General features: G+C 41.0%; 1 protein-coding gene across 3 annotated transcripts in view; it reads left to right on the top strand.

The window, feature by feature from the left end:
* The window catches only part of LOC122542453 (signal-induced proliferation-associated 1-like protein 2), a 557,075-nt gene extending 546,011 nt beyond the window's left edge, over window positions 1-11,064 (top strand). For 2 of the 3 annotated variants that reach the window (XM_043680159.1, XM_043680169.1), the window contains exons 21-22: window positions 6,267-6,348; window positions 8,059-11,064. In XM_043680159.1, coding sequence (XP_043536094.1) covers window positions 6,267-6,348; window positions 8,059-8,205 — 229 coding nt within the window. In that variant the 3' untranslated portion in view covers window positions 8,206-11,064. The remainder of the gene's footprint in view (window positions 1-6,266; window positions 6,349-8,058) is intronic. The other variant, XM_043680179.1, reaches the window with a different exon arrangement.
* The last annotated feature ends 1,382 nt before the right edge of the window (window positions 11,065-12,446 follow it).

The raw sequence follows: 12,446 nt of genomic DNA, 5'->3' as shown, positions 1-12,446 counted from the left end.
ACCTATATATTGCAAATACTGCACAAGTGAAAGACTGTGCTGGCACACATTCATCACTATTGAAACTTATTGTAACTCATAAATGCCCTCTTTTTGATGTGTACCTCCATTATACAGGGTACTGGTAAGACACATCAAGAATACTGTCTGCAGCACTGGACTTGGTACTTGCAGAAGGATGTTAATACATTGGAACATGTCAAAGAACATATAATAGATTAAAACCTAGAATGAGCAGAATGCGTTTTGAGAAAAGCCGAGACCTGTATACTCTGGAATTCAGAAGAATCAGGTGTGACTTAATTGAAACACATTTGATCCTGAGGAGACTTGACTGGGTGGATGCGGAAAGGAGAAAAATCTAGAACTAGGCGTCATAGTATAAAAATAAGTGGTCTCCAAAATAAAGGTGTTGGTGAGAAATTGTCTGATGGCCAGGCCTGGATGTAAACTTAGTTGTATTGGTGGAGCAGTGCTCAGAGTGCCAACAAGGACAAAAATTACCACCAGCAGCTCCTCCTCATTTGTGGGAAAAGCCAGGTAAACCTTGGACTCAGTTACACTTGGACTACGCAGGTCCTTTCATGGGCTCAAGGTTCTTAGTCATTGTAGACATCCACTCAAAGTGGTTGGACAAGTATAAAATCCATTAATCAAACACAGGAACGATGATAGAAAAATTATACGCATCTTTTTCAATGCACAGAGTCCCATAGGTGTTGGTCACAGCTAACGGGCCATTGTTCACCAGCAGGGAATTTGGGTGTTTTTTTAAAGTGGAATGAGATTCAGATTATGAGGGCAGCTCATTGGCCACCATCCATTGGCCTGGCAAACTTTCAAGGCTGGCTTCAAGAAACACCCTGGAGCCTCGCTAGATACCAAGCTGAGACTGTTCTTATTTGATTATAGGACCACTCCACATTCAACAACAGAGAAAGCGCCAGCAGAGTTGATAATGGGTTGAAGACACTGTATCAGGTTAAGTCTAAACTTCCTAGATCTGGGGGAGAGGGTGAAATGGCGTCAGGAACACCGTAGAGTCATATAGAAGTACAGCACGGAAACAGACCTTTCGGTCCAACCCATCCACGCCGACCAGATATCCCAACTCAATCTAGTCTCACCTGCCAGCACGCAGCCCATATCCCTCCAAACCCTTCCTATTCATATACCCATCAAAATGCCTTTTAAATGTTGCAATTCTACCAGCCTCCACCACTTCCTATGGCAGCTAATTCCATACACTTACCACCCTCTCCATGAAAACGTTGCCCCATAAGATCCCTTTTATATCCCTTTTATATCTTTCCCCTCTCACCCTAAACCTATGCCCTCTAGTTCTGGACTACCCCACCCCAGGGAAAAGACTTTGTCTATTTATCCTATCCATGCCCCTCATAATTTTGTAAACGTCTCTGAGACTACCCCTCAGCCTCCGATGCTCCAGGGAAAACAGCCCCAGCCTGTTCAGCCTCTCCCCATAGTTCAAATCCTCAAACCCTGGCAACATCCTTGTAAATCTTTTCTGAACCCTTTCAAATTTCACAACATCCCTCCGATAAGAAGGACACCAGAATTGCACGCAATATTCCAACAGTGGCCTAACCAATGTCCTGTACAGCTGCAACATGACTCCCAACTCCCTGCCACTTCTCAGCCCATTGGCCCATCTGGTCAAGATCCTGTTGTAATCTGAGGTAAGTTTCTTTGCTGTCCACTACACCTTCAATTTTGGTGTCATCTGCAAACTTACTAACTGTACCTCTTATGCTTGCATCCAAATCATTTATGTAAATGACAAAAAGTAGAGGACCCAGCACCAATCCTTGTGGTACTCCACTGGTCACAGACCTCCAGTCTGAAAAACAACCCTGCTCCACCACCCTCTGTTTTCTACCTTTGAGCCAGTTCTGTAACAATGCCGAACACAAGACTCCACCAAATGAGAGAGAGAATTTGATACAGGGGACTAACTTTGGTGTAAGAACCACAGAATGGCCTTGCATGTGTAAGAGACATGGGTGATGCAAGGTCAGGACCAGTGACATATAAAGGTTCGGGTAGGTACAATGGTCCTGAAAAAGCATGTAGGTCATATGAGAGCTGTGAATTGATGCAGGAGCAAATTGAACCTTGCCCCTTGGAGCATTTGGAAAGGCAGCCGGAACCCATGGGTTCACCCTCTCTGTTGAGTGTTGAATCAGGGATGGACATCATGGATGTAGCTGCCTCAAAGCCTTTGCCACTGGAAGAAGAGTGAATTTCTACCGAGGTGCTCCTGATGCAAGAGGCAAGATCCCATGTGTTAGTTGCCGTCCATATCAGGAGTTGAGTTGGAGGAACCTGTCCTGGTGATAAAACAGCCTAGGAAGCTCTCCAAGAAAAAGACTAGCTGATGTCCTTGGACTCAGAGGGGAGAGAATGTAGAGATTGTAACAAGGTCAGCCAGCTGGACCTGATAGAATATCAGTTTCCCGACTGAGCTGTTCAATTGGTCCAATCAGGAAGCCCTGGCTGACATAAAAAGAGGAGTGCCAGGAATTCTAGCAGCCTGAGAGCTAACCCTGAAGAAGCAAATCTACAGTCAAGGACTGTTCGTTCATACATAAAGGATGACTTGGTGACAGGATACCAGCTTGTCTCGAGTTATTTTATGGGTGATTTTTATCTTCACATTGACTGGGTTAATAAGATTGCACAGGATAACTATAATAATGAATTTCTGGAGTGCATTATGGATAGTTTTGAAGAGCAATATGTCATGGAACCAACCAGAGAGCAGTCTATCTTGGATCTGGTAATGGGTATTGGGGCAGATTTAATAAATGAGCTTCAAGAAAAAGATCCCTGAGGAAGTAGTGCTCATAACATGATAGAATTTAAAACTGAGTTCAAGAGTGAGAAACTTAAGCTGGAAACAGCAATTTTAACTTAAATAAAGGAAATTACTGTGAAATGAGGATAAAGTTAGCTGAAGCAAACTCAGCAGATAAGTTAGCAGAAATAACAGTAAGTAAGCAGTGGCAAGAACTAGTAGTTCATGATTCTCAGCAAAAAAATACATCACACTAAAGATGAAAGATTCTAATAGAGGGATAAACCTAACCATAGCTAATCAAGGATGTTAAGGAGAGTATTAAGTTAATGAAAAAGCATATAAGTGGCTAACATCAGTGATAGTCTTTAGGATAAATTTAGTATCCAGCAAACAAGGACTAAAAAGATAATCAAGACAAAAAAAAACTATGAGGGCAAGCCAAAGAATGTTAAATCTGACAATAAGAACTTCTGTAAATATATAAAAACGAAGAAAGAGGTCAAAGTGGACACAGGTCTCTTATATAATGAATTTGGAGAGATAATTTTGGGAACAAGGAAATGGCAGAGGAGTTAAACAGATATTTTTCATCAGTTTTTATGGCGAGAGATACTTTGAACATCCCATTAACATTAAAGAATACAAGAGAGTAATGAAGCACCATCACCATCAATGGTATTGAATAAACTAATGGGGCTAAAGGCAGATGGTCAAAAAAGCTTCGGATCCAAAAAGAAGTAGCTACAGAGATAACAGGTGCATTGGTTGTAATTTTCCAAAAATTACTGAATTTTGGAGAAGTACCAGATGATTGGAAAACTGCCAATGTGACGCCCCTATTCAAAAAGTGAAGGAGGCAAAAAGTAGGTAGCTATAGGCCAATTAGACTAACATCTATTTTTGGAAATATATTGGAATCAATTATCGAGGTAATAAAACCGAGCATTTGGAAAATCATGATCTAACTAACCATGGCTTCATGAAAGGGAAATCACGTCTGACAAATTTATTACAGTTTTTCAAAGAATTTTCAACTGGAGTTGATAGAGGGAAGCGAATTGCCTTGTTAATTTGGACTTCTAGTAAGCATTTGATGAGTGCCTCATAAAAGGTTAAGTCATAAGGTAAGAGCCCAGTGTGTTGGAAATAGGATAGTGGCATGGATAGACATGGGCAGGAAACAGTGAGGGATAAATTATTTTTTTCTGGTGATCTGATCAATGAGTCACATGCTGGGACTGCAATTGTTTATGATGTATATTAGACTTGAAGGAAGGAAGCAAATGGACTATAATCCGATTCGTAGATGACAAAACTCAGTGGAAGGACAGATTGAGGGAGAGATAGAAATAGTTTACAGAGAAATATGGATAGGTTACGTAAGTGGTCACAAGTTGGTAAATGGAATGTAATGTGGGAAAATGCAGAGTTGTTCATTCTGGAATGGAGAACAAAAGAACAGGGTATTAGTTAAATAGAGAGAATCTGCAGAAAGCTGCAACACAAAGGGTCTTAGAGATATTTGTTCATGAAACACAACAAGCCAGCACGCAGCTACAGAAGGTAATCAGGAAATCTAATGGAACATTTGCCCTTATTTCCCGCCCAAGGGTGGTGGAGTATAAGAGTAGGGAAGTCTTACTGCAACTCTACAAGGTGCTGGTGAGGCCACATCTAAAATACTGTAAGCAGTTTTTTGGCCCCTTTATTTAAGGAATGCTATCATTCTATTGGAGGCAGTGTAGAGTTCACTGCATGCAGCTATTGTCTTATGAACAAAGGTAAACAGGAGAATGAAAGGTGATATCATTAAAACATATTGGATTCTTAAAGAGCATGACGAGATAAATGCTGAAAGGATATTTCCCCTTATGGGAGTGTCTAGGACCAGAGGGCATGGTCTCAGAATTAAGGCCAATTTAAGATTGAGATGAGGAGGAAATTCTTCTGTCAGAGGGTTATGAGTCTTTGAAACTTCTTGCCACAGAGAGTTGTGAGGGCAGAATCCCAACGTAAATGTAAGGCTGATGTGGACAAATTCTTGATCAGTAGAGGAATCAAGTGTTATGGAGCAAAGCCTTGAAATTGGATGTAAGGAATGTTGCTATTGAATGGCAGGTTAGGCTCAAGGGTTTGATCAGCCTACTCTTGTTCCTGATTCTTATGGTCTTATGCTGAGTTGGCTGTGCTGAAAGCAACTCATGTCAAGATAGAAACTCAGTATGGGGTGTGTAAAGGGCATGGAAGGACGTGTTCAGGGTCTAAATTAATTGAACTTGATAACAAGTTCTGTCGGGTAGCCAAGGTGAAGGTGAGATGCTGTTCTTCCAGCTTGCACCAAGCCTCACTGGAGCACTGCAGCAAGTCCGAGACAGAGATGTTGGCCAGGGAAAACAGTGGTGTGTTGAAATGGCAGGCAGCTAAAAGCTCAGGGTCATTTTTGCAGACAGAACGTAGGTGTTCTGCAAAGCAGTCACCCAGTTTGTGTTTCATCGCCCAAAAGAGGAGTTCACATTGTGAGCAGCAAATACAGTAGACTAACTTGAGAGAAATTTAGGTAAATTGCTGCTTCATCTGGAAGGTATCTGGGGAAAAATAAATTCAAAGCTGTAGAGAAAAGGTGAGAGAGTGACGAAAGATGATTTACTTCTCCAGAGAGCCATAGACTCAAATAAGTGCCTCATCTTTATCCGACGCTTTTGTGTGACTACTGAACAAGGATTTCAGCTCTGATGTTGACCTTATAGATATTCTCAGATTCATTATGTAGTTCCCACAGTTACTATTATTTTATTTACCTCTGTAAATTATTTATAAGGTTATAAGAATAAACACTCCCTTCGTATATATATTTCGCAAGCCATCATCAGAGCCAAACCATTTGACCTTGCAATCTCATCACCTTGCTGATTCCGTAGTGTCAGCCACACAAGGCCATTATTAATCACTTCATTGTGGCATTTACCACCTATATGGACAAAATTGTCACCCCTGTGCTTGCTTCTTAGCATTGGCTTTCAGTCCAACAGTGTCTCAATTTTAAAATTCTCATTCTTGTTTTCAAATTCCTGTTATGTTTCCCCTCTGAATCTTGTAATTTCCTCCAATCTACAACCTTCTGAAATAATTGCTGTTCTATAATTCTGACCTGTGTATTCCCAATTTAATTGCTCCAATATTGGTGGCTGTGCTGTTAGTTGTCCGGGCTTTAGGCTCTGGAAACCCTTCCCTGCACCTCTCAGCCTTCCTGTATTGCATTTCTCCATTAAGATATATCTTCAAATCTGCCTCTTTGACCAAACTTTTGGTCATCTGACCCAGATGTTCTCTGGCACATTGAGATACTTCATTACTTAATTAGTTCAAATAATTGTTCACGGAATGAACATCTAATGTTTGTGAAGTGCATAACACTCATTTTATTTACACTGGTACTTTCATGTAGAGGAAGCAGTGCCAATACGATCACTGGGAAAGTGAATCAGCTGGAGACCATTCTCATTCAGCTTCAGGATGACTTGCGAAAGGTATTGTTTTCTGCATGTTACATGTTATAAGAGTATCAGAATTGTAGTCCCTACCCTCTATCAATACATCCTTCTTTAACACATCTCTTTCCTCCATACACCCTCATTTCTTCCTCCCTCCCTTCTTACCTGACTTGCTTCTCCTTTTACTACTCCATTATTTCTCTATTCACCCCTCCTTCTGTACATCATTCTATACCCCTCATCCTTCACTCCCTTACTCTATTGATATTCCCTTCACATTTTAATTGGATACTTTCCTCCCTCTCTCCCTCATTCCATGCATCCCTCTGACCCTCGGTATATACACCTTGTCCCTCAGTATTTGTCTCGTCCTCTCCTCCTACTGGACCGACCCTGGCCATTCCTCCATCTGCATCCCACTGTCCTTCCTTCCCTCTGTTAATCTCTCCATTCCCTCTATATCCCATCATCACTCCCTCCATACTTCTTCCTTCTCACCCTCCCAACCCTCCTATTTCTCTCTTCGAACCTCTTTCCTCCCCTTCACCCCAACATTCTTCCCCTCCCTTACACATCCTTACCACTCCCACCTTCTGTACTCCCTGAAAGAATCATGGAAACCTTACAGCCCATTCAGCCTATCACGTTCACACTAATCCTCCAAAGAGCTTCCCACCCATGTCTACCCTGTCTCTGTTATCCTGCATTTCCCATGGCTAATCCACTTAGTCTTCACATCCCTGGACACTATCGTTAATTTAGCATGTCCAATCCACCTAACCTGCATATCTTTGGACTGTGGGAGGAAGCCAGAGCACCTAGAGAAAACTCATGCAGACACAGGTCCCTGGTGCTATGAGGCAGCAGTGCTAACCACTGAGCCACCCTCCACCCCTCACTTGTCTTTCCCTGCCTCCTTCCAAATTCATTTATCCTTCCCTCTCTCTGTATTTCCTCATCTTTCCCTTCCTCTGTACTCCTTCATCCCTCCACAACTCCTTCATCCATCCCCCACAAATACCCTTCCACCCCCACCCCACTAGCCCAACACCTTCCATCCTACCCCTTGTTACTTGGTATAAATCTCCTTCCTCAAGCAATCCAGACCTACTTGCTCACTTGATTTCCATCTCCCCTTCCCACTTGGTCCACATATCCTTTGTTCCTCCCTCAGTACCTGTCTAACCATCTGTACCCTAGTCATCCTTTCCTCTATTCATCTTCATCTACTCCTTGTGTCTTTCCCTCCCAAGCTGCCTTGACCCTCTTCCTCTCTCTGCAGCTCTCATCTATCCTATCTCTGTACAGTTCTCGTGTCTCACACCTGCCCTCATCCTCTCACACCATATACACTGTGCTGCTTACACACACGTGGTTTACCTGATGGATGTTTTTGGGAAGACAAAGTTTTGCAAAATTGAAAACACAGTCATCAATTCCGAATGTATTAACCTGCAAGATTAATTCTCAACAAAATGCTTGATTTCTCCCTGAAACTGGAGCATCATTTGAGAAAAATAAGTCTGTCTTTATGTAATACTAACCCAAAAAAAAGCCAAGTCTGATGGCCAGTGTAAACAATCAAGTGTTGCCACGTACTTTAAAATCATGAACTAATCGGGATGTGCCTTACGAGGGAAAGTATACACGTTACATCGTATAAAACCCAATGTATCAAAGTCCTGTTGGATGCAGTGTAGTTACCAACCCTGTTTGTATTCTTTCATGTGATGTTTCTCTGAGCAGGAAAAGGAAGACAAGGCAATGCTGCAGGCTGAGGTTCACCACTTGCGACATGATAACCTGCGGCTTCAAGAGGAGTCCCAAACTGCTGCTGCACAGCTAAGGAAATTTACTGAATGGTTTTTCAACACTATTGACAAGAAATCCTGATAAATGGATACTGAGGATCATAATAAAACGCACTAGGTGGAAAATTAATTAATTCCTAGAATGTGATGCTAATCTGTTCAGAAATAGGTATAGGTGTTGTAGCTATATTTGTGTCTGATTCTGTTCACTTGAACACACCAATGACAAGAATACAATTAAACACAACAGTTGAACTTGCTAAAGACTCGCAGCCTCTTGTACTATAAAATAAAATCTTGAGACAGTAACTTCAATGTAAAAGGTGCTCTATTTTTTGTAATTAGTTTCTTTTCAATGTTGCAGTGTCATAGCAATAAGACTTTAGCGATATCCGCAGGGCTTTGTTTGGAATTTAGCACTAGTCTGATGAAGCAGGTTTAGATACAATTACTTTAGAGAAATGTTCATTTACAGGAAAAAAAACATTGGTGCCTGAAACTAACAGTGTTCTGATGTTTAATGCTCACTTGCCTTTTGAATAGTTCACTACTTAACCTACAGTTTCACTGATTTTTGTACAGTTCATTTAAGGCTATAGGATCAGTAGTGCACCTTTCTCAGTAATGTGTGCACACAGCAAGCTGGCAAGCCATTTGTACAATGCCAAATCTGTTTATCTTTGTACAGAAGCTCTAATGAAAAGTGTCCTGTATTTAACAATTATTTAAAATTATTTAACCTTAAATTTATTAAGTTTTGTTCATCTGCACTATGAAAAACAGAGTTTGCTGTAAATTGTGTTGTCTGTAGTTCATCAGTAAAAAGACTGTCATGGTTTGTAGTAAATCTAACATTTGAATGCTGCTAGTATATAATATTCCATGGTTTGTTTGCTTTGGAAAATGTGTTCTTTTTAAACTACTCCATTTGAGATGTGATATACAGTTGCTTTTTTAATAAATGTAGGACATAAAGTTAGTTGCTCAATCTTTATTTTCCTGCCATTTTTATACTGCCAGTAAAAGAAGAGCGAGAAGCAGCTCATTCTGTCTCTAATGGTCTCAAGGCTGATTTATAGGGTTATTAATAAAGGTATTAAATACAATACTGTGTAATAATAATATATCAATGCCTGCTGAGGATAGGAATTCTGATCTTCCAAACTGTAAGTCATAGATATGCTATCAAATGCAAGAGCTGGCTGGTTCTAAAACATGTGATTAGAAGAGATGCTGAGAAGACAAAAGAACAGCAAGGTTACTAATAGCAACAGAGACATAAAAGATAGGACCATTCAATATGTACATGGATGATTCTCAACCTCAATAACTTAATCCTGCCCTCCCACCATTTACATAGATACAGCTCTTGTGGCTAAAGGGATCTATCTCCTTCTTGATAACACATAATGTTTTGACCTCTACCACTTTCTGTGATTGTGAATTCCACAGACTCACCACTCTGGGTGGAGAAATTTCTCCTCATCTTTATCCTTAATCTATGTTCCCTGGTTCAGGACTTCCCAACCAACTGGAACATCGTTCCTGCACCTAACCTGTCTAATCCTGTTGGAGTTTTATAGTTTGCTATAAGGTTGCCCCTCATTCTTCTAAACCTCCGTGAATACTATCCTAACCAATTCAATCTCTTCTCATATGTCAGTCCTGCCGTCGCAGGGATCAATTTGGTAAGCCTTCGCTGCACTCCCTCAATAGCAAGAATATCCTTCCTTGAATGAAGAGACTAAAATTGCACACAGGTGTGGCCTCATCAATGTCCTGTGTGATTGCAGCACAACATCCTTTTTCGTGTTCTCGAATCCTGTCGTTATGAAGGCCAACAAAGTTTGCCTTCTATATTGCCTGCTGCACCTGGGTGCTTACATTCAGTGACTGGTGCAGTGTGAGGTGTTGCAAGATGGCAGCAGAGTAGGACACTTGAGCCAGAGCTCGTCTGCTGCTCTGCTGCCCTATCTTCTTTCCTTCTTTTTCTCCTCCTTTTCTTCTTCTTCTCCTTTTCTTCCTCCTAGTGTTTTTTCCTACTTCATCTCCTTCTTTTCCTCTTTGATTTCCGGCCTCTGGCGAGTGATGATCCCTGGTCTCCGACATTTCCAGCGAGTGACGATTCCCAGCCTCTGCTGATGATTTCTGGCATGACGTGGTCACCTCCTGGTCTGGCGCAGCAGCCTCCAAGGGAAGGCATGTCACCAGGACCTGGTGCAGTCTGGAAGCTATGTGCCAGTGTGGCCTGCTGTACTGAACTCTTCGCTGTAATACTAGGCCTCTTATTTCTGTATTGTCTAAATCTTGTAACAAAAGAAGCTGTGCCTCGATACTTTTGTATATAGGTTGGTGCTGTAATTGGCGATGTATAAGCTTTTCAATATACTGTGAGTACATTTGACAATAAAGGACAGTCACTTTTCATTCACCATTCCCCTCTTTCAATTTACAGCTATTCAAATAATAATCTGACTTCCTATTTTTGCTACTAAAGTGAATAATTTCACATTTTACTGCACTGCCATTTATCTGCTCACTTATTCACCCCGTCCAAATCACATTACAAGTTCATTAAATTTACTTATTTCAAAGCACAAAGGCCCATTAGCAAAAGGTTCAGCTGTAATCCGAACTGTTAATTAAGACTCACACCAGTACTTGGAGGATGCAGAATAAACTTCTAGTAGTTGAGAATACAGAGAGTTCAGCAGATTAATCTAGAGGTTATGCAAATTGCTGGCAGCAGTGCATGAGGAGTGGGCCTTCATAAATAACTGGGAATCCCTCTAAAATTAAAAAAAAAGAATTATGTAGGGGAAATGGGAAGCACTTTAACCAAGGGGAATGATTGGTGATTGAGAGTGAAAATTACAAACAGGATGATTTAAAGCAAAAAGAATAGTAATGGCACAATGTAGGGGCAAAGATGAGCTATAACAACACCAGAAATAAAACAGAAGCAGTGGTTATGTTCTGAAGTTGTCGAATTCAGTGTTGAGACTAGAAGGCTGTAAAGTGCTTAATTAAAATACGAGACACTAATCCTCATGTTCAGCTTCAGAAGAACAATGTAGGAAGCTGAGAACTGAGAGGTCAGAGTGGAAGTAGGACATAGAGGCCCTGATGTTCCATATTCAATATTACTCACCTTTAGCTGACTTCTGCACCAAAGATGCCTGGACAGAGGCCTCCATTTACATACGTGTCCAGTCCAGTAATCCACAAATCTAGAGAAGAAGACCTTTGTAGAAACCGAACAGCTGGATACACTCCTGTAAAAGAGTAAATATATAAGGTAATTTAGAGGTTAAGGTGATAGAGAAGAGAGTAGTATGCCAGGTTAGTGATGGGGGCTAGTGCACCAACTGCCTACCAGAAAGCCATGTAAATGAATGAGTTATGAGGGTGGAGAGGAGTGTCAGTTCCAACAAGTTTGGAGGAGAATGTCCAGTTTGAGGTTCAGATGGTTGTGGTGGTGATGGGGGTTTAGGAGGAGTTGGGAGAGAGATTGTTGGATTGGATTGGCTTAGGGGTGTGTTTGGGAGTCAGTGGTGAATTGAGAGCCTGTTTATTAGATATCTGAGATACTCTTCTAACTTTTCCTGGGTAACTATTAAACTTAACAGAGCCAGAACCGTCCAAATTCTCTGACTTTCACTGACTCTTGCAAAGAATTACAGACTGTGGCGAATTACTAATTGGAATCTTCAATTTCCTGGGAAAGAATACAGGATTGGCTGCTGCAGTAGCGGGAATTCCACATGGACCTGATACAAAATCGGTCTGTGCTGCTCCGACAGCTTTCTGGCCATTTCAATATCTGGGCCAGAACTGTAAAGCCATGCAAACTGGAGGGTCATGTTCATTCTTGTAGATTTGTCAGGCATGCTCCTGCCTTACACCATAAATAGTAACATTTTCTGCTTCAAAAAGATTTTAATAAATATATTTTGCCTTGTTTCAAATGGTAACTCAATTCAATGCATTATGTCGCAACATGACTGTGAAGATAAGTGAGGACAGAAAAACATTGCAATACATAACTTTAACAAGAGTAATGAAAATAAAGGATTTGTAATTTATGCAACTTCTTCAAAATGTTAAATAGATACACACGTAATCACAATTAAGATAAGCAAAGACAAACAGTTTGTTTGCTTCTCAACCATTCAGAGGGTTGTATGGGCCAAAAGACCTTTTTTTTCTGTGCTATCGGTGCCTATGACTCCATCCAGTTTCTCTTGCTTGAACCATAGAGACAAGTTTGTGATTTCTGTAAGAATCTAATGGCAGTAACCTTTCAAAGATCTGATTGCCTAA

Source organism: Chiloscyllium plagiosum, chromosome 3 (genome assembly GCF_004010195.1).
Source record: "Chiloscyllium plagiosum isolate BGI_BamShark_2017 chromosome 3, ASM401019v2, whole genome shotgun sequence".
In the NCBI taxonomy this organism is placed as follows: domain Eukaryota; kingdom Metazoa; phylum Chordata; class Chondrichthyes; order Orectolobiformes; family Hemiscylliidae; genus Chiloscyllium; species Chiloscyllium plagiosum.
The sequence above is the reverse complement of the archived record's forward strand: the minus strand, read 5'-3'. Positions and strand labels throughout refer to the sequence as shown.